Source organism: Rattus norvegicus, chromosome 7, assembly GCF_021556685.1.
Source record: "Rattus norvegicus strain SHRSP/BbbUtx chromosome 7, alternate assembly SHRSP_T2T, whole genome shotgun sequence".
NCBI classification, from domain to species: Eukaryota; Metazoa; Chordata; class Mammalia; order Rodentia; family Muridae; genus Rattus; species Rattus norvegicus.
Genome location: NC_141540.1, coordinates 126,956,010 through 126,982,674, shown reverse-complemented (window position 1 = coordinate 126,982,674; position 26,665 = coordinate 126,956,010). Strand labels below are relative to the sequence as shown.

Sequence of the window (26,665 nt, the reverse complement as noted above, 5' to 3'; positions counted from 1 at the left end):
GGAGAGAAGGAAAAGCAGAGAGAACAAACGCCAGGTGGTAGAAGACACACAAGCAACAGAACAAGGAGCAGAAATGACTGCAAGGAAGGGACCATAGATGTGGCCAGGAGGGCTCACTGGCCTGGAGCCAGAAGGGAAAAGCTTTCAAAGACAAGTGGACAGGCCACAGAGGAACACAGTGACTGCTGGGCTAATGGTCACAGTGGCCTCGGAAGGAGCTTACTCCGAGAACACAAAGGGTTACGCCCGTCCTGTACAGATGTTCCTGACTTGGCCCTGTGGCTCATCTTGTTCTCAGCAATGATCAGCGGCCTCCTCTGGTGACTCCTCCCCTACCACAACTGCTCCAAGATGTGATTCCAAGAGGCAAGAGGAGTGAGCAGACCTGTTGGTCCTGCGCCTGTGCACAGAGAGAGTGTGCTTTCACCACATAACCAGGACTGGGGACAAAACAAAAGCCACTGGCTGCACAGTAAAGCTGTGCATTTGAGCCTTCTGCTGAAATAGCTCAAACTTCATTGGTTATAAATCAGGCTTATGAATTTTGTATGGATCTGAAGGAAAAAAGCCATCCGTCACTGCTGAGATGCTTGTCCACTTCCTGCCTCACTGTAGCTGGACAGCAGGCACAAGAACTTGTCCCTAATGACACATTATCACCAAATCAAACTCCAAGGCATGGAAGGCAGTGGCACCCAACCTGGAATGAAAGACAACCTTGTCAATGTAGACTTCCGATCTGTCCTTCAGCACCACTGGACTGGCCATATATTTTCAATACTTAGTGCCCTAGGCAAAACTGCACAACCTTCATTACTCTCTGGAAATACATTATACATGAATCATGCATTCAGTTGCAAAGGCCCAAAGTTAGATGGTGTAGCCCAGCCTGAGAAAGGCACTGTTGTTCCAAAGTGATTCTGTATTTTATTGGCAAACTGGTACATTATTGTTGTAATAATGATTTAAATATAAATACCATCAGAGCTATAACCATAATGCACGTAACTTTATTTCAAAGACTCCCCAGCACTCATCTCAGTCATTAACCTCCCCTGAGCAGAGACGCGCCTGTGCTGTGTTCCGCAGATGCTGAGTCCGCAGCAGAGACGAAGGCAAGCAGACAGACAAGGGAGGGCTGGGAAGCTGCTGGTGGCTTTTCCCACACATACACAGGTGCATACACACACGGGTGCAGATGCAGCCCCCACCCCATGCCTCTAAGAGCAATATATACCTGTATCTTACAGGGAACAGAAGGTAGAAACACTTGCAAAATTTCTCTAATGAGGAACAATGCAAAGTCTGTTTGCATACTGGAGCAAAGGTAGAGCAGACTGGGATGGGCTCCATCGCTCCTGGAGTTCTCGTTCCCTAGGCTTTACACACACAAGCACACGAAAGGCCCCGGGACAGTAAAGGTCCACCCCTTGCCTTCCTTCTCCTCCCTTTCGGCAGCATGGTCCCCCACTTTCCACTCCTCTCTTCTCAGGAAGGTCTGTGGCAACCTCATTGATCCACATGTTGCCATTGCCCTTCTCTGTGGATCCTCAGATGTCACCATAACCAAACTAGAAATGATGACCAGCCAGCTTTGAGACTGCTGGCAACTAGCTCTGACCTTGGGCAGGAAAAGAAGAGTTGGGAAGCCACAAGCCTCCAGCTGGCTGCCTGGAGGAGAGTGTTACACTTCACAGTAGATTCAAAGACCTGGAAGACGATGGCCAGATCAACAACTCCCATGTTTCCTCTGATAGGAAAGCAATGCTACAGGGTCATGACACACAGCACAGCTAAGCCTTCCAAAGGCCACACCTCTCTCAGGATCGCCCACCCTCTCTCCCACAGGGCGTGTCTGTGGAACTATCTCTGAAGCCTCCTCCTCTTCCCTATGGCCTTTCTCATTGTCTTCTTTCCCTCCTGCTCTTCCACCCACTGCCCAGTGCATCAACAAATCCTAAGCAGACATCACCACCTTCTTCAGCAACCCCTAACTCCAAACCACCATCACAGGCTGCCCACCTAGACTAGCACAATGGCCTAGCCGGTCTCCTTAAGTCTGGCTACCTTTCCCTCGAATCTATTCTCAGCACATTTCCAAAGTGCCCCTTCACAAATGAGGTTACAATGACCAAAGTCCTACTATTGCCTCTCTGCCTATGGATCTGGGTGCTCTGCCCAAGCATGGAGTACAGTCTCCCCTCCTGGGCTTGTTCCAGCCACAGGGGCAGAGCTCCTCCTCACCACTGTGAGGTCTGGGCCTCCTCTAACTCTGTGCGGGCTTCTCTATGGTGAGCCTGGGGCTAGCTTACACTCCCAGAATTCATTGTGGGGAAGCACAGACTAGCTCCAAATCAACCGGACCACTGATCACCACCTTCCTCGCCCCAATAATCCCTTCTTCTCACTCACTCTGCTGAATGCTGCCTTTTCTCTATTGTATAATATAGTTCTTGAGTGAAGAAATAGGCAGGAAGCATGCATGGCCCGAGAGGGACAAGGCACAAATCTGCTAAGTAGAAATCAGATCAGATACTCCCAAGAAACAATTCTATGCCCTATCACAAAGTAAGTGACAACTGTCAGGAACTGCCCCAGCCACTTGAAACACCTGTAGCGGCCCACCCTGTCCCTGTCCCCACACCACAGCACAGCAGGTGCAGCACAAGGAAGCCAGACGTGGCTTCTCCACCTCAGCTCCTCAAATGGGTCTAGAAAAAAACAGTCCTCCTCAAGGTTCGGTTTCCTCTTGTGAAATGGGATGATGACCCACAGGATCACAAACCTCCTTCTGTCACTCAGACTCTGCCTCCACAGTGACAAATGTATCCTGCCATGCTGTTCAGGGCTATGCCGGTATCTGAAGGGACCTTGAAGCTACACCTGTCTGAGGGTCAGTTCCAAGGACAGTGCTCAAAAGTCAGAGCATCAGAGGAGCCACACATCTCACAGTAGTGGAAGGGGCGGGGACGCCTCCTGTGCTGTGTCTGTTCCCTCTATGTGTTCTCTGTCCAACACATATGGCTGAATTTGCACAGGGCCTGGGCCAACCCTCAAATAGATTTGAGTGTGCTAACACATACTTTCATGTGTCGGTGTAGCATGGCAACAGGAGGGAAGTGACACACAATGGAGTAGAACACTGCTCACATGTGTCTCAGGCTCTGAATTATGCACTTCTTTCTTCCTGAAAGGTTGTGACTTCCTCTTTCTGGGCCAAAGACCACTGTGCCTGCATCAGCGGTGTCCCAAGCTAATGAGAGCTGAAGCCACCACTACAGAACAAAGGACACTAGCTCCCATGAGGAGCCAGAGGCACCATGCTCCACTGAGGAAGGGGCCCTGTCCCATGGAGGCCCAGTCCATGGGACGACCAAAGGCAGTGGGGTCTCACACCCAGAGCTTGGGTCCACGCTAAAGTGAGTCTCTACTGGGGTGTACCCAGGAATGCATGAAGCAACTGATGCTGTTCGCTAGCAAAGACTGAGGAAGAACTGGCAAGAGGAGGAAGGAGTGAGGACCACCTCCTGTCAGTTTAACAGCTGAAGGGAAAGCCTGGACGGGTTGAGCAGCAGTGACTTCTTGTCTCTTGTTCACCTAAATGGTTCCATTTGATGGCATGCAGGTTGTTTAGTCCTCAGTGTGCCCCGTCAATCTCTCTTGTTCATCTCTAATGCTCCGACCCTCTGTCCTTGTGGACCTCCAAAGGCATGTTTCCTAGACAACACGGCACAGCTCCGAACACCTCATTTATGCAAGGGTTACAAAGAGCATCCTTCTCTCAGGCCCAGCTGGCATTAAAGGCACGTTTATCAGGTGAGAGCAGGAGTCTAAAAGCCCTGGCAGTTTTTTTGCCTCTCTCTGGAGAAGAAAAGCTCAACACACAGGTCCCCCAAGTAAGCAACACAATGCAAAGGGTAGCAGACTCTCCCAAAAGGACAGTCAAGCTGTAAGCAGATAGACACAGAGAGGGTAGGTGACCTCATTTCCTGCACAACACTCAGACCAAGGAAGGGAACAATCATGCCAGCCAGGGCCAGAGCTCCCATTCAAAGAAAACCAGAAATGTGCAACAGACAGACAGACAAATGGACAGCAAATAGTGACAGGCAGACAATGGCATTCACACACTGTGCATATGCAGGCCTGCACCTCTCTGTCCTATCTGCAGGGACCCAAGTCCCTTCCTTGCATAAAATCTGAGGACAATTCAAAACCACTTATAATAGATGGAAAAGCCCAAGTGGAAAAGTTTACTTTTAAAATAACAGTATGCTCCTAGTGGCAGAGGCTCGGCACGGAAAAGCTGGGGTGGGAGAAGGACCAAGAGTCTAAGGCCAGTTTTAACTGAGTAGCAAATTCTAGGTCAGCCAAGCCACCTTATGAGACCTTGTCTCAAAAAAAAAAAAAAGGAAAAAAGGATCCATTTAAAGTTAAAAGGTTCTTCGATGAATCCAATCATTATGAAATAAAACTGTTATATAAAAAAATAAGAAGCACATAAAACATAATCAACATTATTAGTCACCAAACAATATAAATTAAAAGTACAATTAAATAGCACTTTGTATCCACTAGCATGACTAAACTGGAAGAAGGGAAAACAAACCTAGTAAGCAGAGCTGACGAGAACGTGACTAAATGAGTACCGTGCTACCAGCAAGGCTGTAAAATGGCACAGGGTTTGGCTAGCATGGAATCCCACATGGCCAGCCGTTCCACTCAAGACGTGAAATCACTTCAGTGTAAAACAGCATGGGTGAAACCGTCCCAATGCCCACCCACTGAGGAATGGCTGGCAAGTCCTCGTCACAGAACTCCTGTTACAGAAGGATGCTGGTGTGTGCTGCCCAGGGGGTCCAGAAGCCTAAGACGCACAAGAGCAGCCAATCAGGAAAGGTCAGACATGGACAACTAAACATGTAAGGCGGGCAAATGCACACACAGAAGTGATGAGAGATGACTGGTGGCCAGAGTCTGGGAAGGGTGCACAGTCAGAGCATGGTGTCCCTCTGGGAGGTAAAGCAGGCCAGTGACGATGGCTGAAGGCTGATGGGACAAGTCCCTGAAAGTCTTTTCAGTCACCATCCCCGGCATTCTGGCCTGGCCATCTAGCAACACTCTGCCTTTCACAGATGAACATGTAAAGCTTTAGCTAAAAGATTGGCTCTCTCACTGCCTCAGTTCTAAATTCTGCTCCTACAGACATAGCCACATTGCAACACTGGACCATGTGAAGAGGACACTGAAAGCCGGCCTCTGACCGGGCTAAGCGCACTCCAACCAACACAGCACCTCACAACTTCCGATGGGAGATGGAGCTCACTAATTACAGGGAGATGGATGCCACAGAGAGGCTGGGAGCAGCAGCCAGAGCGAAGCATGTGGTCCCCTCCAGAGAACATCTCTCCCCTCCTAATTACATTAATTGCAATTAACTCTCTCCTCCCTCACAATTCTCCCACTCTGACACCTGCCCAGGCCGTTGGCTTGAGTTCAGCACCATCTTAGCTTCCAGTGGTCCTCGAGCTCATTTACATGGAGTCCCAGAAGTGAAGAGCTTCTGTCTTGCACCCCTGGGTGTGTACACCTTGGCATGCCTTCTCTACATTCACCAGTGACCCAACACCTAGTCTTCAGAGCAAATTAATATCTCTCATCCTCAGCCCGAAATAAAGTCACTGCTGACAGACACTTCATTTTTTCCTCATAATTCATTCACCCTAAAGGAAAAGTTTCATAAGTAATTAAACTGATTTTCCTTCCTATTTGGGACACAGATCTATTAGGAACAGTAAAGCAATGGAAAGCCTGTTTCCCATGAGAATCCCTTTGGGAGGCTGGCAATCTTCATGTTCCAGCAAGAAGTACGTCCTGGGATGCAGTGGAGGGAGCCTCAGCGGACGGGGAGCCAAGTGCACATCATCTCTCTTCCTAATTGACATGTGCTGTATACATTACACTCAGGAGGGGCTCACAGGCACTCTCTGGCTCTAGAAAGGCTCTTAAATATTAATGCAGTTTGAATCCTTCTTGAATACTATTCAATGCTTATTACTGAAGCAAAATCTCAGACATCTGACATCACTGGCATCACTAAGCAGCTGTGAAAGTGTGGCCAAACTAGCCACTTCTAATTACCCACAAGAGACTCACCGACACTTCCCTGAAGAAACAGATGGCCACGGCTAAGGTTGGGCCTTTGGGAGTGCAGAAGACACTCCCATAAAGCCAAGCTCTTCAGCCACACACAGACATACTCTCCCCATCCATCACTCAGAATGAGAAAGTCCTCAAAATGAAAACACAAGACAGCTCCACTACGTGTCCCTGAAGGTGACCAGCACAGAAGGACATCATTCTGACATCCTAACCCAAGCAAAGAATCAAAGAACTGTGCGAGCTGTGTGTTCTCAACTGGATAAAGTTTAGAGTCCACCCACAACCATGTTCCTAAACTTCACCAGCATCAATTTCTCTGTGATATGGGATTGACTTTAAGGACCAGAGAGAATGTATGTATGATGTGGGGCGCTGTGTGTGCAGGCCACAGCAGGAAGGCTTACAGCTTTACAGTCCATCATGTATGGAAGGAAAATGCCCACAGACCAATCTGATGGACACAATTCCTCAATTGAGCTTCCCTGTTTCCAGCTATGTCTGCCCTTAGGTCAGGTTGGCAAAAACTAACCAGCGCACTTCTTACCACTGAACCTATTTTCTTGTTTTTTAAAGACTTATTTATTTTATGTATATGAGTACACTATAGCTGTCTTCAGGCACCAGAGGAAGACATTAGATCCCATTACAGATGGTTTTAAGCTACCATGTGGTTGCTAGGAATTGAACTCAGGACCTCAGAAAGGGCAGTCAAGTGCTCCTAACCACTGAGGCATCTCTCTAACCCCAAGAGCCCATTTTCAAATCTGAAAATCAGCTGGCAATCTGCATAGCCTGTACATGTTCCAGACCTAAAATGTTAGAAGCCCATTTGGGAAGACTGGCCCTGGGCCATCACCTGAGCTAGCACTCCAGTGTAAAGATAGCCTGAGCGATCATCTCCCCAATTGAGGACAGTGAACCAAGCCCTTGCCACTCACTGTCCATGGCCCTCCATATTCATGAGACCCACATTTATGGATTCTAAAAAAAAAAAAAATCACAGCTCAAGATCTCTGTACAGAACAGGCACAGCCATTTTCTTGTCATTATTCCCCGATCAATGCAGAAAAACAACTGTTTACAGCACATTAACATGCACGGTATGATGAGTCATCTAGAGACTGGTTAAAGTCTACGGGAGGAGGCGAAGGCTGCATGCAAATACTGCGCATGCATATATGGATGTGAGCATCTGCAGACTGCACTGTCCACAGGGGCCCAGGAGCCAATCTCGATAGATGCACAGGGACTGCAATTGCTCAGCAACCATCCTGAGTAAACCTGAAACATCTCAGAATTGCAAATCCTGATGGCACATTCCATATTCACTGTGGACAGACCCCACCTGCATAGGGCTCCTCACATACTGGGCTGCTGAGATGGAGTCATGACTCCAAATGAATAGGGCTCTGTTTCTTCTATGTCCATTACCTAGGCACACTGCTTTTTCAATATTTAAAGGCCTTACTGCCTTTCTGACGATGCCCACCTCCTTCTCTCTATAATGCACAAGATTCTCACCTCTAGGTTTATGAACAGATGTGAACACTGGATGTCTGTGTTTCTGCACCTCTCCTCCCCTTTCAGCAGCCAGCCATCTATGAATGGCATCTATTACGTCTGACCTGAAAACACCACGAAAGAAGAAGGGATACTCTGCAGTGTTGTTCTAAAAAGCAGTGTGACATTGCCTGCTAGAGGGTGGATACTGACTGCCCCCCAATCATCCATGAGTAAGGGAGGGGCTACTCGTAAGTAGTGGAAACTTACAGAGGTAAGGCACCATGGGAGGACCCTAGGTCATTGGGGGAATGCTTCCGATGGTGTCACAGAACCCTAGCCCATCACTTACAAAGTCATGGATCCTGCCACACCACATAGGCGCGTGCCTCAATCATGTGCTGCCCCACCACAAGAGCACAGCAACACAGCCCAGTAATCTTGACCTTCAGCCTACAAAACTATAAACCTAAACAGACCTCTTCTTATTGTAAGTTAATGAGCCCAGTGTTTGGTAAGACTAAAGGAAAGCTAAGGAGCACAGAGCCCTGCCTGAGGGGTAGCTGGTGAGGAGATGCCCTCCCTACACATCTCTGAGATTTTTGTCTACTCACTAAAGTCACCATCACCTGAGGATACAGAGTAATAATCTGCCCCAACAATCAGTGTGCAATCTATAGTCTGCCAGCTAAGGTGTGTCCACTAGTACAATAGAGGCATGACTGCTGCAGGGGTAACAATTGCTTTCTGATTAGATTTGAGACCCACTCCATAGGAAGAATCAGTCCCTGGAAATGTATTCCTGATCAAAAGCCCATAGCTGGGGACATCGTAGGGCTCAGGGAGAACCTACTATTACTGCATTGCTAAATTGATGGGTTATCAAACTGCCTTCTAAATAGTTACAGTTATATCCATAGATCCATGTTGCCCTAACCTCGGCCAGGGAAGCTTCTGTTTGCAGTGGGAAGTATTCAATTCACAGAACCATAACTGGTCAATGTCAAACATCATCACAGAGAGGGAACCTAAAAACCTGGAAGACTAGGAAGACTGGAGTGGAGCTTCTGCACATAGCGTGGCTATTGCACCCCAAAGTCAGCAGGCGGTGCCTGCTTGGGCGCGAATTGCAACTTTATGTCATAGGTGAAAAAAATTTTTCATGAGGCCCACACACTTGCCATCCTGTTTGGAGGAGACTCTCATAAGGCCCTATGCGTCCCTGAAGAACTACATGCAACTGTTGTTGCTGAGAGGGAAAGTCAGTCCTTGAGCGGTACAACCACTGCTAAACTGCCCTTGCTCAAGTAGACAACCCCCCAGTCCAAGGCAACCCTAATTAAAAGCAGTAGCATGTGACCACACGACCACACGTACATGAAGAGACACACACACATACACATTCATACATGTGCACACAGAAAAGCAGAAAGGGAATAGAAAGAAGGGATTTGGTGGAAGGAGAAGAGGATAAAAGAAGATAACTGGGGGGACTTGGATCAAAGAACATTTTATATGTGTATACAACGTTGTGAAAAAATAAATTTTTAAAAGAAAATGCCCCACTTTTATAGACTTCAAAAATGGCCAGAGTCTGGAGAGCAGTTTGTTCACACAAGGAGATTTTGCTACTTTGCTTTTGGGTTAGTGATTTTATTTCTACTTTGTTGAAAGAGAAAATAGAAATAACACAGGTAGAGAAAGACAATGGCTGCCACCAAACACTGCTTACCAACATCATCCTCCTAATAGCAGATCAAGGGGATGACACAAAGCAAGATCTACTGCTCAGTACCACCTGGAGGCAGAGGAAGCAGGATTCAGAAGAACAGAAAGCCCAGCAGGCAGCCCTTCTCTCAGACTCCCTCCCAGGCCCAACCACCTCAAAGTTCCACAGAGGATAATGCTTCCAAGAGGAAGGAAGGGCTCCCTCTGAACTAGGCATGAAAATGCTCCTGGTGCAGCATGGATCCTAGACCTGAGACAAGAATACAGCACAAAACCCACAGACAGGGTCACAAGTTCGACCTAAGAGTCCGACAGAACAAACAACAGGAATGCCGGGCCCTCTCCATGTGCTCCCCCTGATTGTGGCCCACTGGGGTGGATGAAGCTTGAGTTCTGAGGTCCTCAGGCCATACCAGGAGCTCAGTGTACCCCAGCAGCCTCAGGAAGTTGCAAGAGCTCATGGTGCCCCATGTGCTCAATGAGGAAGAAGGTGCGATGGCCCAGGGCTTTTAAGGATGCAGGCTGCAGAGTAATTAAGCACTTAGCACAGCATCCGACAAAGTGAGCTTGTTAATAACAGCAGTTAAGCCTGATCTGCAAAGCACTTACACCTTCAATAATCTCACAAATGGCTTCACACAGGAGCCAGAGAGGAAGTATCATAACACCAGAGTAAGAATTCTGTAACAATCCATCAGTGTGCCAGCAGACATCTGTCTTCTCAGGTTGTCAGTTGAAACACAAAGTGACAAATCAGAACACAGTGAAAGGACCTCATAACTCAGGGGAATGCCTGTGACCCAACACAAACAAAGCACACAAGGGAAGCAGAAGGCAAGGCCACACCTCAGGAGAAGCTGTTGGCAGCTCCCGGGTAGTCACAGACTACAAGTCAGATAGGCCAGGAAACTCTGGACCACAGGTCAAGGTCAACTCCAAAGCCAGGCATCTTCCTAAGAAGGACCATGCTTCACATGCTTCCTTTCCAGAAACATCCATCAGAGGCTAGCACAATGCAACCAACGTGGAGGCTACACTGCTACAAAGCTGGCTGAACCAACCCTGTCCACTTCGTTAACCCAGAACTAGAGCACTCCTGTGGGCACAGTCACTCATGTACCAAGTCCAAGAGACTGCCATGCTGACTTCTGCTACACGCCACAACTGCAGTCGCCAGGTTCCAACCCACTGCTGGCTGTTCTGTGTGTGCGCGCACACATACACACACACACACACACACACACACACACACACACACACACACACACACACACATATGTCTTTTTGCATTTCCTTCTAGGGCTGGCAAAGAGGCCCTTTACTCTTACCTGAGGCAAACACTCAAACGTGAATACTGGGGAGAAAACTAACTGCTGCTGTTCACCAAACCCTCTGAGCCACTGAGCATCTGAGCTCTGGGCCATGCAGTCTTGAAGGATACTATCATGTCTGTAAGTGCACACAGATGAGCTTTCTCCAGTCAATCATGTTAGATCATACCAAAGACAAGAGGAAATGGAAATCCCACAAACAGCTGATGAAAATGTGTAGTCAGTCATCTTTATGGTAAACTGCCCAGTAAATGCTGTCAAGATGTAAAAGTGGCTGCAGACGCTGATTCAGTGGCACCTCTTCCAAGAATGAGTCAGTCAGTCATTCTTGGTGCCTCTGATACTACAATGAAAAATAATACAAGTGCAGCCTAGAATATATTTATTCAAATACTGTGTGTATTATCCATAACAGAAAAAGAAGCTATGCATGAGTTTGTCACCAGGAAACTACCAAACTGTGATTTCTCCTCACAAATAAGGAGCTCCATTTTTTTTTTGAGATGCAATTCACATATCACTCAATGAGGTCATTTAAAGGTATTCTTAGTGTAGGGACCAAATTAAGCAGTCACAATCACCATCTAATATAGCATTTTACACCTCCAAAGGGGATCTTGCACTTATTCCCAGACCACCCCACACCACATCCTGGGTGTGTGTGTGTGTGTGTGTGTGTCTCTCTCTCTCTCTCTCTCTCTCTCTCTCTCTCTCTCTCTCTCTCTCTCTCTCTCGGCATTTCTGTTGCTGTAACCAAAGGCCTGGCAGGAAGTAATTATGAAGTTTACCATGACTCAGTCCCAGTGTGCAGACCAGCACAGCACAGAAGACATGGTGGCAGGAGAATAAGCCTTCTGGTCCCACTGTATCAGCAGTTAGAAAGCAGAAGACAGACAAGGGGTGGGTTGAGACTAGAAAAATCTTAAGGCCTGCCACCAGGGCCCACCTCCCTTAGAAAGGCACTACCTCATAAATGTTCAACAACTGTCCAGAACAGTGGCAGCAACTGAGAACAAGTGTTCAAACACATGGGCCTGTGGAACAGTTCACATTGAAACCACAGTCCTTGTCATGGCCAGCCTTTCTAAGGTAGACACGAAGAGCTGGCTCAATGGGTCCAATTTGCCTTCTCTAATGATTAATGACAGTGACGATTTTCACACATTTTCATTGGCCATTTGCAAATCATCTCTGGAGAAATGTCCACAAAAACAGTTTTCCCTTTCTTTAAAATAGGCCATCTTTCCTGAGTTATGAGGTCTCTGTGCACACACACCAGACAAAAGACTTCTGGCATACTTATAATTGGCATACACTCCCCCTATTTGGCTTGTCACTTCAGTCTTGATGGTATTGTTCACAACACAAAGCTTTTCATTTGAGGAAGCCCCTTTTTTTCTTTTGTGTCTTTGCTTCTGGCAAGACATCTGAGAAATTATGGTCTGACCCAGGTCCTGATGGCTGACTCCTCTTCATCATCTCATAAACCCCCTGGTTTCTATTTGTTTGTTTGTTTGTTTGTTTGTTTACTGAGTCAGAGTCTCACTACATAGCTGTGGCTAGCCTTGAACTCACCTTGAACAAGACCAGGCTGGACTTCATTTCTGAGCTCTACCTGCCTTTGGCTCCCGAGTGCACCGCTGTTCGTGCCTGGCCTCTCATGATCCCTTAGACTGAGGACTGTGGCCCACCTGCTCCTGTCCCCTGAGAGGCAGGGTTGAAGGTTTATTCCTTCAAGTGATGATATCTAGCTGTTCTAGGACCATCCCTTCTAGTACTTCTTTGTAAAATATTTTTATTGCCAAAAGGGTCATTTATATTGGGTTCTGTCAATATTTTTTTCTATACTGAATGACATAAGCACTTGGTTTTAGTCTCTGGTCTGTAGATAAAGGGTAATACATTGATTTTCATACACTGAAGCATTCTTGTCGCCATGGAATAAACTCCACTTCTCATAATACGGAATCCTTTCTCCACTTTGCTACACTGGGCTTGCTAGCATTTGTTAAGGAATCTCAGTGGATAGTGTTCCTCTGGCGGAGTCTCCCTCCTGGTTCTGCTCACAGAGCAACAATGGCCCCCAGTGGTTAGTGTAAACCATCCCTTCCTCTTCTGTTTAAGAAACTCTGTGACACAAGCATGTTAATTCTTTATCATACCTAAGTATGTCTTGGCATTATGGGACTATTTTAAAGATTACTAGTGCAATCTCATATATATGTAATAATTAGATATGTGTTATATCTACAAACACGTATGAGAGAGAGGGGCGGGGGAGGGAAAGAAACCAATTTCCAGGAAGCGCCTCATGGGACTGTAGAGCAGGGCAAATGTGAAATCTAAAGGTATGTGGGGCAGATAACTTAAGGCACACACCCTGCTTCCTTGGCACAGCATTCTTTCTGGCCACACCCTTCAAGTGCCCAAAAGGCAGAAGCCCACCTCTACATTGGGGGTTCTCTGCTCTACTCAGAGGCAACTGATTTAAATGTCACTCATGGAATTCACAACTGCAGCCACACGCACCGTGGCTAACCATCAGCCTGGCACACTGAATCAGTCAACACAGTGTGCCCTGGCTAACCATGTCCTCCACGGAATTCCTCAGCTCTGAACTTACTTTGCGGGGTTACTCATGAAACCCCCTTGGTGCTCTGCAGCTCTGAAATTATCAGTGTCACCTGCTCCAGTGCCTCCCTCTCTCCCTTCCTCTCCTTTTCAAGCCTGCTCAGGTCACCCAAAGCTGTTGGGACCTTCCTTCTCTGGTCTGCTGTCCATGTCAGTTATTTCCGTTCTGGGCTAGCATACCCATCCCCCACTGTTTGTTCTTCCATTGTCAGCAATTGTAACCGCATCTGAGTGCAGTCCGCCCACTGTGGGTCTCTGCTGGGATAGAGCCGGGCTGCACCCTCAGGTTCTGTGTCTATTTTTACTTTCTTCATCTCACAGGAACTTCCTGTGTCCTGAGTTCTAAAATTCCCATTTTTTTCAGATGGTCACTGATTTCTGCTCTGATGCTACTATCTAGAAGAACACAGATGCCTGATTTGCATGGGCTCTCTCAGTGCCAGCAAGTGTCCTATGCTCTGGAAAGGAGCACATCCTCTGTGCTGCTGAGAAGTGCATGGTTCTTGCTGGCCCTCCATCTTCCAGACCCTCGCTGGTCTTCTGCTGTGTTTTCCCACCCATTATGATAAGCACTATGCTACCATTGTTTAAACATTTCTTTTCAAATGTCGAATGACTCCATAAGTACTTGAATAGCAAAGAGACAGGTAATCCTGAAATATGCACACATGCACACAGTACGTACATTGTGGCTGCCATGTACAGCGGTGCACTGACAAGGCCTAAGAAAACTCCAAATCTCCCAGTGACAGCTTCTGGCCCATGTGGGCCACAGTGTGACCAAATTTGTTTTCCAATCTGTCAGCGGAAGCCCACTGCTCTGGCATTTTGTAAATGTTTGGAAACTCACAGGCACTGGGGTCCACACCTGTGTCGGTAACACTCTATCCACTCACGCCCTGTCTGCACTTCCTCCTGGGTGACAACGGCCACAGAGGCTGCACTGTGCACAGATGTTCCTTTTGTGCCTCTGCAGGCTTGGGAACAAACAGTGGATGGACAGACAGACAGACGGACAAACGGACGGCAGCAGCACCTCCCCACTGAGGAGCACTCCAGGAAGCCTGGCAGACGAATTTAGCTGCGGTACGGGCTTACATCACACGTGGGAAAGACGTGTACACTGAGGTAAGCCTGAAGGCCAGCGTGAGAGCACGCACTTCTGAAACTGATGCTGAAGGAGAGGCTTCAGCATCATCCCCTCTCGGCTGTCCCTCAAAGTCCTCCTTCTGTGGAAATGCATGCTGGAGGGGGGACCATGAGTGTAACCCAGCCATGTCCAGTCCTCTGGCATCGATGTGCTTCCTGTGTAACCAGTGTGGTTACAGCCTGGCAGCACCACATACTTCAGCCATATTCAGAAACATCGGCTCCAGAAAGCAGAGCTAAGAGCAAGCTGTACTTTAAGTTCTGATATACCCGGGAAACAAAGAAATAAATATTCTTAATGCCCACGGGGAAATGCATTGTTTGTTCCAGTCCCCTGCCATGTTTGCTTTCAAGAGTAATTTATGAGAGGATGACATACAGAATCAAATCAACCTGAGATTAAGCCTCCTGAGCGAGGATCCACTGTGAGGCCGTCTTCCCGTGCAGCGCCGTCATCACCATTCCTCCCGAGCAGCCGACGAACATTCAATTACCCTAAGGTATCAGCCCGAAGTGCCTGGTCAAAATTGTTTCTAAATTGAAATAGCAAAGACGCGTGGGGGGAATGCATCTTTGTTTTTTGTGGCTTTGGTTTTTTTTTTCTCCTATACTCAAAATATTTATTTAAACTAAAATACATCCTCTGTCGGAAATGTGTGAGCCAAGGTGATGGAATAATGCTTCTTAATTTTAAACCAAATTTAACATTCTTGGACAGAATATGATAGTGACTGTTTTAAAAGTACAGGATTTACTTAAAAATTATACCATGGGGGGAGGGGATGCTTAAAAAACTCCAATATCGGCAGAATGAGTTCATGAATTATACGACCTTATCTCACAGAATGCCACATGCAGGAGGCAGGAGTAGATTGAGGCAGGAAGACATCTCAATACACTAGAGAAAGCGTATGCTTCTATCAGTGCAAGCAAAACGCTGAGCACACGGTGTGCTGCCAATTGCAGTAATACAGGTGTGCAGAAAAGGATTCAGAGGGAGCGCCAAAATCGCTGTCACCCACAGGCAACTGCTGGCTGCCTGTACAGCAAACCTCCTCCCATCCGATAATGTTTACTGTGTCCCAGGAACCTGAGCGAGCCCTGAGCTAGCTAGAGGAGAGAAGTCCGAAAGAGTGGCCAGCCCACTTTTTCTTTCCCTCTTAGCTGTACTTTGCAAAAGTGGTAACCCTCTTTCTCTTAGGAGTTTACAAGCTCTGGCTTTAACTGCACAACAGAGAAACAGCTTAGGGATTCAATCCAAATGGAGTTGCCAAATTCCTACTGTGCATAGCATGACACCAACTTGCCCAGTCCCAAGTGCAAGGAAAAGGCAGACACCCAGGAAGGCGTATGCAAACCGACTCGTAATAAGCCATGGGTTCAGCTGCTTGCTTGCCTCCTGTTGAGCCATCTCTCCAGGCCTGTGGCCTCTTCCCTTGGCTATGTGATCTTGAAGATCATGCGGACCCTCTCAGACAGACCTGCCTTCCTCACAGCTAATCCACAGCAGTGATTGCCCACGCCTCTCAAAACTTCTGAGACTTGCAGCCCATGCACAGACCTTTCCTCAGAGCCTACAGAAAAATCGACTGTAGGGAGGTTTGCAAGCCTAGGTCACCCATGCCCTCCAACCAACAACAGCTCCAGACATCTCTATGAGATGTCTCCATCTCTCTAAGCTCTCCAATACACTATCATGGTCACCAATCCATCCTTCCTGGGCCCAGAGTCTCTCCTCCACATGGGGCTATTTCTCTGAGTCTGTAGCTTGAAAAAAAATTTTTTTAACTTTTATTTAGTGTGTGTGCATATTCATCTTACCTTTACATGTATATATTCGTGTGTTCGGATATATGTATATTATGTTCAAGTGGGGGAGAGGAGGCCTTGCAAGAGCAGCTCTGAGCCCAGGTCCAGATTGACTTGCACAGCACAGTTCCTATCTCCTCTCATCATTGTTTCTCCTAGACAATTAACACCACAGTCATGGCCACTCACCCTGTCTGCTAATGATCAGGAAATGCATTAAGAATCACTTGGGTCTTACAACGTAAGACGATGGTAAAGCAGTTAAAACAACTTATTTACCACATTAATCAAATGGCCCATTTAGCCTGAACCATCAATCCTCTAAGCAGCGTGGCTGAACTTCACCATTGACTGAGGACCACAGACAGGGATCCTACAGCTCCAGGACCCTTGTTACCTCTCAGATGGTCCTGACAGTGGCTCTCCGTCATTGCTTAGCAATGACCTATGATAGAAGCAGCTCACTGACTGGATGCATTGCCATCCTCAGGGTGACCAGTCCTTGATTGATCCCATCTCTCCAGATGATCACAAAAGGAAGGATCTGCAGCTGACTGAGGGCTGAAATGCTCTAGCCTATAACCACATAAAAACAAGGCAGTGCCATACAAGAGGTAGGCTCATGAGAACAGATGGTGTCAATTTTAAATCAGCATTCAAACTGGAGAGTGACCCATCCTGTGTGCTTAATGTTTTCACACATGAATCAGAAAGTGCACACATTACTAATCAGACATGTAGTAAATGCTAAACTGCTCAAAGCAGGTAATGTCATGCTATGGTTTGCTACTCTAAGGTAAATGAAAGAAAGGGATGCATGAGCAGGCAAGAGAACACAGTGAGTGGGTAAAGAGGCTTGTTGCCAAGCCTGACAAACTGAGTTCAATCCCCAACATCCATATACTGGAAGGAGAGAAATGGCTTCCACAGATGGCCCTCTGACCTCCACAGGCATGTTGAGGCTTGCACCTACCCTATCTACCAACCAACCTACCTATACACACATGCACAGCTGCACGCACACACTAAAGGTCAAAAATATATATAAACATACACAACTCTGAGTCATGACACAGTCTACCTCTCACACAGCTAACTGATCTGAAAACCAACCTGAGCACACCTGGTTCACAGTCATACACAAAACACTGAACTAGTCACACTCTACTAGTATCAGAACATTAACCCGGCCCTGAAAGCCAGGGCACTGAGGCCACTAGGAGAAACCAAACTTCCAAATAGACTCAGTTCTCCCACATATTATTTTAGAATGGGATGCTGTCCATTGTGAGTATATCTGCAGTGACTGAGTATGGATTTAGGGGAGGTTTTTCAAGCTGGCCTCCAGGATAAGACTGTCCCTGTCCAGGATTTGTGATGGCTATTCTTAGTTGTCAAACTTGACTACATCTGGAATTAACTAAAACCCAAATAGCTGGACACACCTGTGAGGAATTTTTTTTCTTAATGAAGCCATTTGAAATGTGAAGATCCACTTTTTTCAATTTATTCACTTTACATCCTGCTCACTGCCCCTCCTCCTGCCACCCCCTCCCACAATCCTTCCCCCACTCCCTTCACCTCTGAAATAGAGGCCCCTCCCCCAAGTATCCCTCCACCCTTGCACATCAAGACTCTGCAGGGCTAGGCACATCCTCTCCCACTGAGGCCAGACAAGGCAGCCCAGCTAGAAGAACATACCCCACAGGCAGGTAGCAGCTTTAGGACAGCCCCGCTCCAGTTGTTTGGAACCCACATGAAAACCAAACTTCACATCTGCTACATGTATGTGGGGAGGCCTAGGTTCACCCCATATATATCCTCTTTGGTTGGTGGTTCAGTCTCTGAAACATCCAAGGGTCCAGATTAGTTGACCCTGTTGGGGAAGATCCACTTCTACCCTGGATCTTTGAGGTGGGAAGATCTACCTTTAATCTGTGTCACACCTTTCTGCAGGCAGCATATGTAAAGTACGTGGAAGAAGGAAGTTTGCTGTTTTTCCCCACTTGCTCTAAGTCTTGCTAGCAAGTCCATCCTTCCCTGAACTGCTTCCTCGGAATTCCAGCATATACTGAAAACCAGCTGAGACATCTGGCCTCATGGACTCAACAAATACTGGATTCTTGGACCTGGCGACAGCCATTGTTGGATTAGCTAGACCACAGCCTGTAAACAATTCTAATAAATGCCCTTTCTAGATAGACGGATAGATGGACTGATGGACAGACACAGATTCTCTCTAGAGAACCCTGACTAGCACCCTGCCACTCGTTAAGACTGTGAGAGGCAACTTTCGGCACTGGTGTAAGTATGCAGGGAGGACAGCAAATCCACTGATGCTCACACTGGGTATCCAGGAGTCACGGTGTCGTGGTGTGCACCTACCTGTGTACTCGCAAATGAAGACCACGAAGAACGGAGTGACCAGGTCATTTATTCCCTGAACGTATCCACTGGCAGGGTGTCGGATGGCCCAGATAAACAAGATCCTTTCGAAAATCTGAAAGAAAATGGAAGTGGCAGTAAAGCAAGAAATAACATGGTAAAAATTTAAAACGCACTCAGGTTTTTAATTAAAATATATGCCATCAATATTTCTCACTGTCTCCAACACTAAGGCGCAAAACATAGACAGACATCAATCCTAGTTTCTCTGCAGAAGTCCAACAATCTTTGCTTTTTACTGACTCACAAGCACCACAGTGTCTACCAAACCCTGGGCTCAGTGCTTCCCCAGCGCCAGCATCTCTGCTCCTTGGAGACAAGCAGATCATAGGGACACAGAGCAGACCAGAGCTTGGTAGACAAGGGCTCTTTCCTTCGTGATAGATGGGTGGTCGTGGAAGAGGGAGAAGGGGAAGGAGGGCGGAAAGGAGGGAGGGATGCAGCACATGTGTCTGCATCCGAGTTCCGCAGGAAGGTTATCTCCATCCAAGAAGACACACGTGGAAACCTGCGCCTGACTATGTTGAGTGCCCTGACTTCCTTCCTCCTCAGGACACTCACACTCAGCTGATCCTTCCTCTTCACCATCCCACTCGCCCTGCTCCATCTTCCCTCTTGAGATAATCTTTCAAGGTACAGTACTCCAACACCACCCTACATGCCACCTACACATATCTATGCACACCTACACTGATGGCTTCAAGATCTTCCTGTCATCCGTAAGCTTATCGCCCAGGTCTCCCAACTCTGGCCCTGCCACAGGGGCCTCTTCTAACCCTCCTCAGAGGCCAGCAGGTTGCCATCTCAGTTCGCCCAGCCCTAAGGACCTCTTCTTGCCTCTGGCTTAACTGCTGGTATTTGAGACCAGTTCCAAGCACTCCTTTCTGTGCTGTCTGCTCTCTGCCCCCCTTCTTTATGGAAGAGCCAGTCACATCCTACCTTGTGACTCTCTGCTCTCCCTCCTTTCCACTGTCATTCACTGGTGGCTCCTGCTTAGAGCACATGAACCCCGGGATTTACAAAGGAGCCCTGACAAGCAAAGCCTCTGATCCCAAGGCCTGGGGTCTACTATTGGCAAACTCAGACCCCACTGCAGTACAGCATCACCCGCTGTTCAGGAGAATAACAAGCCGCCACCACCTGTAGCACAGCAGGCGCCAGCTCAATATTTGCTGAGTGAGTGGCACGCTCATGCATACAGATTCATATACATTTTTCATCAGTCAATAGTTTCCCAGAGAGAAATGAATATTTAAGCAAAGTTCAGAGGCTGGGGTACAGCTTACTAACAGATCACTTGCCTAGCAAGTGTGAGGGCCCTGCAAACAATCACTAGTGCCACAGAAAAATTAAAATAAAATTAAAAACAAGTTCAGAAGCTGGGAACATAGCTCAGTTGCAAAGTGCCACCCTGCAAACACAAGGGCCTCAGTTAGGATCCCAAGAACACATGTGAAAGTCAGGGCGGCTATAAGCCCTATCATGTAATCATATAATCCTGGCGAGCAGGGCAGAGACAGGTAAATCCCTAAAGCTCAGTGTCCAGCCTGCCCAGGCGAATCTAAGAGTTTCAAGGTTAGTGAGACAAGCTGGCTCCAGAAACAAAAGTAGGGGCAATCAAGGAAAGACACTCAATGATGACCTGGGACCCATGCACACACCAGCCCACACTAACAAATACATCGCACGCTCGCGCTCGCTCTCTCTCTCTCTCTCTCTCTCTCTCTCTCTCTCTCTCTCTCTGAAATCTGAACCTCCTCAGAGGCCCTCAGTACACAGGAGGCTGTCACAGCTACCCAGGAGCAGAGCCCCATCTGCTCACACCCACACAGGCAAACAAGACATATGCTGTGCCCTGGCCTTGCACACACCATGAAAGGCCTGAGAAGGCTGAAGAAAAAGGCTTGAGCTGGCCTGGGCTCTTAAGACTTTGGTTCTAAGCACAAGCTTCTATCAGTGGGTCTCAAGGTAGACTCAGGACCACCCAATAGTACCAGCACCTTCCTGGGAGGAAGAAGACAAACCAGTAGCAAGCACAGAGTTTGTGCTGAGCACAGAGGAGCCCAATTTGCAAAAAAGAGGCCAATGCTTTCCTGCACCTCCGCAGAGATGCAACAGCCCTCGCTGAAGGAGCCTCAAAGCAGGGCTCTCCCAGCTGCTGGTAACACAGCACACCCTGTCATTATACTGTAGCTGAAAAGGCAGAAAAATCCAGAAATATTCCAGTTTCTTGTGAGCAAAGGAAAGCTCACAGTCAGCTCAGCTGTTCACAACTTAATTCCACTAGATCTCTCTCAATGACCTGAAATTTCTACCTTACGGCTTTGTTTCTATAACCACAGGCATAGGCTTCAGGAGAATAAGCTAAGACTGACTTCCAGTCAATGGGCAGTGGCTGGAACTGCAAAAGCAGTCCTGATCCCTTAGTCACTTAATATCCATTGAACCTTCTTTGTCATATCATCTGAAAACATTCTTGGAGGTGGGAGTCATTCTTCATGAGGCCATAGCCCGCAACTTTATGAAAAACCCTTGGATTTTTCTACCAATTTGAGCAGAAGAGTGGAAAAAACACGCTCTCTCAAATAGGACTGTCTGTGGTAGCAGGGTCAGCTCAGCAAAGAACAGATGTAAGGAGAAATTCACATCGGGTACAGAATGTTAACTCAAGCTGAAGTGCTGTGGGGAAGCACACATGATCCACCAAAGGGCATGACGAAAGAGGCCTTGAACCATGGATGTGCCTACTGGAAACAGACTGGTCTGAGAGGCCCTGACCATGAACACTCACAGACATTATTAGCCCTTGGAATTCTGTTCGACATTCTTGATATCCATGTCTGTTGGAGGGAGCTACATTAAAAGTAGCAAAACTTTGAACTCTTCCCAAAGGCTCCTTTCTGAACCTCTGTAAAGAAAATACTTGCTACCACATGTTCCCCCAGGTCTGAAGAAATCAAGAGGCCAGGCTGGGGCTCAGTGGGTTATGTGCCTGCTGTGCAGGCATGAGGCCCTGAGTTCAGAATCCCAGCACCCACCAAAAAGAAGTCAAACTCCTTGGAGAATGACAAGAATTACAGCACTGGGGGAGGGGAGGGAGAGAAGGGAGGTGGGGAGCTCACAATTATCTAGAACTCTAGTTCCAGGGGATCTGACCTCCTCTTCTAGCCTTGGCAGGCATGCATGTGGTACAGGCAAACACTCATTTACATAAAATAAAAAATAAAAAATAAACACAAAATCAAAACATGAATTCCCTCCAAACTGATCAATAAGTGCAACTCAAAATGGGGGAGTCCAGGACACCCAACAAGCTGATGTCAGCATATAAAGAGAGACCATGAAATATAACAGGAACAGGAGCCTGGGCCTGGCCCAAGACTCAAGACTATAATAACCAAGGCCAAGTCAGGACAAAAAAAAAGATAGACGAACCAAGGGAGCTAAGGCCAGCCAAAGGAGCCCTGGCACACTGGAAATCCTGAGAGACAGCAGACAGGTATGGCTGCTGGTGGCCAGAGCCACAGCTGGCTTTCCACATGGGAGCCATTCCAGAAAATGGAAGTACAGAAGAGCAAGCCACAAGAAAAGGAGCCATGATGGAGGGATCACAATACCCAGCCTCAAACTACACTAAAAGACACAGGAACAACACCAGCGCTAACTAACAACCACAGCAGCAGACACACAGGCCGAGGGACAGAGGCTCAGAAACGAACCCACAGCTGTGCCCACCTGACTTCCCATAAAGGTGCAGAAGCCCACAGAGAGGGAAAGACGGCCTTCTTCTAAACCACTGGAGAAGAATGACTTAGATCCTGTCTGTCACCCAAGTGATAAAATAAAAAAATTCAAAATGGATCGCAGGCTTTAACAAGACGTCACACTTTGAACTTCCAGAGGGAAACACAGGACTAGGGCTTTCAGTGGTCAGGACGCCTCAGCAAGAACTGATAAACGGGACTGTACAAGGCACCCAAGGAAACACCTCGGGTGAGTGCAGAGACAGCCTGCAGGACAGACGGGAGGAGGTCTTTGCCGTCTCACGAGTGGGAATCTAGAGTCTACAAAAACTTCAAAGAGTCGAACACCAAAAACATCCATAAATGGACAAATGAACTGAACATGCAGGTCCCTAAAAAGGAAAGAGATCGGGCCAACAAACACATCAACAAGGGTCCAGCATCCTTGGTCATGAGGGTAATAACAAATCCAAACTGTGTTTAAAGTCTGTCTCACCCTAGTTGAAATGGCTACCTTTGAAGCAACAACTAACGCTGGTGAGAGAGGAGTGCATCATCCCTCAACTGGGGATGTAACCTGGCGTGGCCACTGTGAAAATCAGCCTAGAGTCCTCAAAGCACCCAAAACAGAACTGTCATATGATCCTGTGACACCACTTCTGGATATTTAGCTGGAAAGCACATTTACAACACTATGTACAACAGCCAAGTAACAGAACCACCCCAGATATCTATTAGCATATGAATGGATAAAGAAAATACGGTATATGTAGATAATGACATTTTACTCAGCTACAAAGGATAAAATTGTGCCATCTACAGGAAAACGGGCAGAACAGGAGTACATCATGTTAAGTGACATACTCAAACGAGTATCACACATGGTGTGTGTTGGGCTTTGCTGAAGGAGGTGTGTTACTAGGAGTAGGATTAGAAGTTTCAAAAGCCCACACCTGGCCCAGTCACACACCCTCTCTCTGCTTGCAGCTTTCATATCTGATGTGAGCTCTACGCTACTGCTCCAGTGCCATGCCTGCCTGCCTGCCTGTGTCATGAGCCCTGTTGTGATGATCACGGACTCACCCTCTGAAACTGTAAGGCAGCCTGATTAATGCTTTCTCCAATAAGCTGCCTTGGTCATGGTGTCTCCTCATAGCAACAGAACTATAACTAAGACATCAAGTAAAGTGACAAGGGTCACACAGATGTGGGAGATACCAGTCCCAGTATTGCCAGGCTGTGGAGATGCAGGTCATTGCTCTAACCACAGCATGCCCACATGGAGGAGAAAAACCAATGAGAAGAGTCAGGGACCAGCTTCTCCCTGGCAGGGCCTGCAGACCGTGATGAGGCTAGGACACATCAAATGAGGTTCTTGCCTTACAGAGTTTAGGGTGGGGAGACTGCAGCACAGCCGCAGCAAGGGTTTAGAACACAGGTGGCTGCTGCTGGAGCCCCAAAGTACCTTCAGCCACCTGGTAAGCACAGGTGCAGCTCAGGAGGCCTGTCAACAGGGCAGGAGAACAGTACTCCAGAAGCAGGGACCAGCATATGACCCCTGCCCCATCCCCTCCCCAACCATACCTAGGCACATGGGGACCAGATCTGGATCTGGGGAGGCTGCCACCTCTACCTGTAAAACCTTAAAGCCTGACAGAAGAGGCTAATGCTCCATGCGTCCCTTCTCTCCCAGTCACAGGTGGCTCCTATATCCACTCGAAGTTACAGATCAAAAGTTCAGTTTCACGGCCTGTGTGGCTCACTCTCCCGAGTCTGTTCACGTGTGATAAGACATCGCATCCTGGTAGCAACCTGACTTCTGAACCCGAGACTGCTCTAAAGAAGCAGAGGGCAGACAACAGGGCAGCTGTGGAGGAAAGACCACTGGGCAGATACTGAACTTGGCAACATCTGCTCTTGAATATGGTCTTCAACAGACACAGGACGAGCCACAAACAGCTTGGTGTCACAGGTCATGTTAAGATGGAGTTCATCAACGAAAGGGGCAGGGACTAGAAAATGAAAGGTTCCTAAAAAGTGATCTTTCTTTCACATTACAGTACTGGAGAAAAGAAGAAGGTTGATTTCAGGAAACACCGCAGAACCCCACAAGCCGCCACACGAGGTTCTACCCTCAGGACCCAGCTTCACTTTCCCAGCTGCCATCCAGCGAAGCAACTCCATGTCACCAGGCTGTGACCAGGGAACAAGTAGTACCACACGGCCAACTCACATGACCCCATGGAGAAGTGCCTGCTCATTCCTATCTGTGTCTTACTATAACTCCCTGCTGGTGGGATGCAAACGGGAATGAGAGCCAAGCAGATGACTGGACTCTGAGGTTGAAGCCAAGCACACAGGGGCGACCGACTGACAAACAGCTAGCTCTGGGCACAGTCATCAACTTCTATCTCATGAAGCTGCCGCAGCAGTAGATTTGTTGTCACCGTGATACACCCCAACTTCTAGGGGGTCAGAAGTCTAACTGGTTCCTGCACACTGGCCACCACGAGACCTACCTTCCAATGCTTTTCCTCAAGGACCTGCTCCTCATTTCATATCCCCAAATCCACAGTCACGCTCAAGTGATCCATGGTCACCCTTGGCCAGCCTGGGTAGTCTGCCCTCCTCCCCCAGAGGTCTGCCTGTCCTGAAGGCTGCACAGCCCCTGCTCAGCCTTGCCAACTGCTAACTGCACACACCTCTTAGCTCTGGAGGAGTCTCAGGGCTGAGTAAAACCTGCTGCCGGGGAGATGCTCTTGAGTAAAAGGGCTAAGGCCTGAACACCATAACTGTGGCCAGAGGCCACAAGGCCAGCTCTGTGAGCAGTGTGCCAAGCTGTAGAGAAACACACACACACACACACACACACACACACACACACACACACGCACGCACAAGGTCTGTTTTCCATTTTTAAAGAAAAAGTTAAGTAAAGAAGAGGTCGTAATGCATTACCCTTGTTTCCAGCCACTGTAAGCACACCACTGAGAAGGGCAATCAAAGAGAAGTGCCTCAGAGCGGCCGCTCCTATGGAAACTCATTCTCCCCTTTTGTGCTCCACAATCTACGAGCACTTTTACTTCAGCAATGTCGGAATTTTTTAGCAGCTTTACTGCGCAGGCAAGAGATGTCCACGTTTCAAAATGCATTTACTGGGGGAAAATAAAGATGAAAAACAAAGTATTTCAGATGGTAAGTATACTTTAAAGGGATACCACTTACTTTAGTGACAGAAATATTGAGGGTAGGAATAAATCTAACAAAACATACATAGGCCTTTCATAAAGGCTTGGTCTGGTGGCCCAGGTCAGTGGTCTCAGCTACTGGGTAGGAGGAAGCAGGAAGTTCAGGGTATGTGCAAGCTACAGAGTGAGTTCGAGGCTACCCTGAGCAACTCAGACAGACCTGATCTCAAAATAACATGTGAAAATAGGACTGGAAACAGAGCTCAGTGGATGAGCACCTGCTGAGCAGATCTAAGGAGTTTAAGCAATCCCATTCACAAATCAAACAGACTTAAAAACCCCAGCAACATGATTTGGAAAATGGCATGAATGAGTAAGACTAAGAGGACCCAGGCAACTCCTAAGAGGAAGGAGGCGGCACTGACGCCCCTGGGGATGCCTAGGAACATGGGGCAGATAGAGAACCCAAAACTGAAGTGATAAGCACGAGTCCGTGCACAGCCCCCACTGTGGCTGGCTGCCCCTGCCTGGGTGCTGCTATTGGCTACAAATTAAACACGGGGTGGGAAAAGAAAAATCTCAGATGAGGAGATGGGAGAACATTTACGAAACAGATGTTGTGGGAAAACAGTTCTTAAAGAAAGCATCCCATGATAACCTGAGAGGGCATCACATTCAACTCAGCAAAGCTAAGCCTGTCCCATCAAATGACCGACAAAGAATTAGAATCCCAGATGTATAAACATCACAAACTTATTTTTTTTAATGGGTAAAAACAAGGAAGGGGATGGGACAGCCAGTAACAAGCATTTACCAGAACAGGGTATATACAGGAAGTGGTACAGCCACGGGAAGTGAAGCCAGGAGCATGATGGGAATATCTACCAGACACACAGAGCTCAGGAGCCCGGCCATGTTCCAAGAACTACCAAGGAGTGGAAACCCAGGTTTCCAGCGCTTCAGGTGAGCCCCGGCTGCA

The 26,665-nt window shown here is 47.7% G+C and overlaps 1 protein-coding gene and 1 long non-coding RNA gene across 7 annotated transcripts in view; one reads left to right on the top strand and one right to left on the bottom strand.

The window, feature by feature from the left end:
* The window catches only part of Tbc1d22a (TBC1 domain family, member 22a), a 287,645-nt gene that overhangs the window by 169,417 nt on the left and 91,563 nt on the right, over positions 1-26,665 (bottom strand). For all 6 annotated transcript variants that reach the window (XR_015624388.1, XR_015624387.1, XM_087559126.1 and 3 more), the window contains 1 exon segment: positions 18,696-18,810. Coding sequence is in view for 4 of the 6 variants with exons in the window: in XM_087559126.1 (XP_087415252.1) it covers positions 18,696-18,810 (115 nt within the window). In the remaining 2 variants the exon portion in view is untranslated.
* Positions 3,163-18,902, top strand: LOC148004919 (uncharacterized). The gene is made up of 4 exons (XR_015624929.1): positions 3,163-3,816; positions 14,329-14,480; positions 14,832-15,001; positions 18,267-18,902. It is a non-coding gene; the product is annotated as an uncharacterized LOC148004919 (long non-coding RNA).